This window comes from Camelina sativa, chromosome 13, assembly GCF_000633955.1.
Source record: "Camelina sativa cultivar DH55 chromosome 13, Cs, whole genome shotgun sequence".
In the NCBI taxonomy this organism is placed as follows: Eukaryota; Viridiplantae; Streptophyta; class Magnoliopsida; order Brassicales; family Brassicaceae; genus Camelina; species Camelina sativa.
The window spans coordinates 20,351,796-20,353,630 of record NC_025697.1 but is presented as its reverse complement, the minus strand read 5'-3'; the positions used below and the strand labels follow the sequence as shown (position 1 = coordinate 20,353,630).

Below are 1,835 nucleotides of genomic sequence, written 5' to 3'. Positions count from 1 at the left end.
CACTATTTCCTCCTTTATTTGAGTTGCTCTTAGGTTGAAAACTTTCACAAAATTTCTTCTGTGTAATTTTTTTCTCTTAAAACAAAAAGCAACATAATTTAACGAAAATTAGAGATAAGAATTAGGATATAGTGTAAAGTCTTATAGAGTTCTATCAAATAAACTTCCAAACATATGACTTCGATTACTTGTTTGAAATTACAAATAAAATTTATAGTTTATTTGAAAAATTCAATAAGAATTAAGTAGGACTTTTTTCAGTTTCTCAAGAAGTTATCACTAAAATATAACACAAAATTATTGGGGTAGATCTTTTGTTCTTAAATTAAAAATGTGTTATTATCACTTTAAATGACGTTTGTTTTTCGAATATTTTTGTATGCGTCTCAGAATAGTGTGAAATTCATTAGAGAAAAAAAAAACTTGAATTATAAACCATTTTCTTTTTAAAAAAAACATGATTAAAAGACATTGTTAAAATGGATAAAACAAAGGCTCCTACCGGTAACTATTAGAAGAAAAAGAATAATAAGAACAATGCGGAATAGAATAAACAGTTTTTGAGAAATAAAAAAAAAATCTGCAGAATGAACAAAATAGTAAATGGTAACCAAACAATAAAAATGTTTTAAAAATAAATTAAATTTCAATTATAATATTATTATTATTTTAATGTATATATAATAAATTTTACATTTGATGTTCAAATAAAATTTGTAAATTAAAATTTAGATATATCATATTAAATATTAATAATTAATATTATCATTCAATAAAAAAGGGGTAACATCGTCATTTACTATAAAAGAAACACCAACCGATAAAACGCTCATTTTAAGACGGCGGGACGACAATGTTCAATTCATACGTTACCATCACAACAACAATACACGAACCAAAAAAGCTTACAAATCTCGAAACTTTAACTTCTTCAGACACAAACCAGGATCCGAATCCTATACCTACCCGAATATGCCGATCGGGTGGGTCAAATCTTTACATTGCAAATCAAGAGCCTTCGACGATGTGTATCATCATCACTCCAACAATGGTAAACTCGTATTGCCAAGTTACGGCTGCAGAAAAAACTTTAGAGACGTCGTCGACACCCGACCCGGATCCGTTAAGAAAAACCCAAAATCCGACCCGAGTTTACGACGTTTACGCTCTTCTTCTCGTCGACCCGAATCAGAATCCAACCCCCATCACCCGACCCGACGAAGCGTATCTTCTCGAGCTTCCTCTGAATCTGGTGCATTGCCCGTCTTGACCGATCTCCCCGACGGTCACCCGTCGAGAAACGTCGTGGAGATTATATTCCAATCTAGTTGGAGCTCCGATGAGTTTCCGGGTCGGGTTGAGATGATTTTTAAAGTCGAAAACGGGTCAAGAGCTGTGACCCGGTTTGAGGAATACAGAGAGGCTGTGAAATCGCGATCGCGTAAGGAATTGGGTTCCGATGACGTCGACGGCAGCGCGTGTGACGAAGACGCGAGGTGTTCGGCTGATGGGAATGAGATGATGAGGTTTTTTCCGATGGGTCCAATTCCGGGAGGGATTAACGGCGGCGCGTGGGTGTTTCCCGGGGGTAAAGGAGCGGCGGTTTGCACGTTTTCAGGGAGCGGTGAAGCGCACGCGAGCACAGGCGGTGGGGGAGGGAGGAGAGCGATGTTGATTTGTAGAGTAATAGCGGGTCGGGTTGCGAAGAGAGGTGAATTCGGGTCGGATTCAGTAGCGGGTCGAGCTGGTGAGTTGATCGTTTTCGATGCACGCGCCGTGTTGCCTTGTTTCCTAATCTTTTTCAGATTGTAAAAAAACAAAATAAATAATTATAA

General features: G+C 37.2%; 1 protein-coding gene across 1 annotated transcript; it reads left to right on the top strand.

Annotated features, from left to right (window-relative positions):
- On the top strand, window positions 834-1,825 carry LOC104737253. The gene has a single exon (XM_010457385.2). The coding sequence runs from the start codon at window positions 973-975 to the stop codon at window positions 1,810-1,812; it is 840 nt and encodes a 279-aa protein (XP_010455687.1). The 5' UTR covers window positions 834-972; the 3' UTR covers window positions 1,813-1,825.

Bases quoted from the DNA above. Each gene is read 5' to 3' on its own strand.
- LOC104737253 (XM_010457385.2), top strand. From the start codon at position 973: ATGCCGATCGGGTGGGTCAAATCTTTACATTGCAAATCAAGAGCCTTC.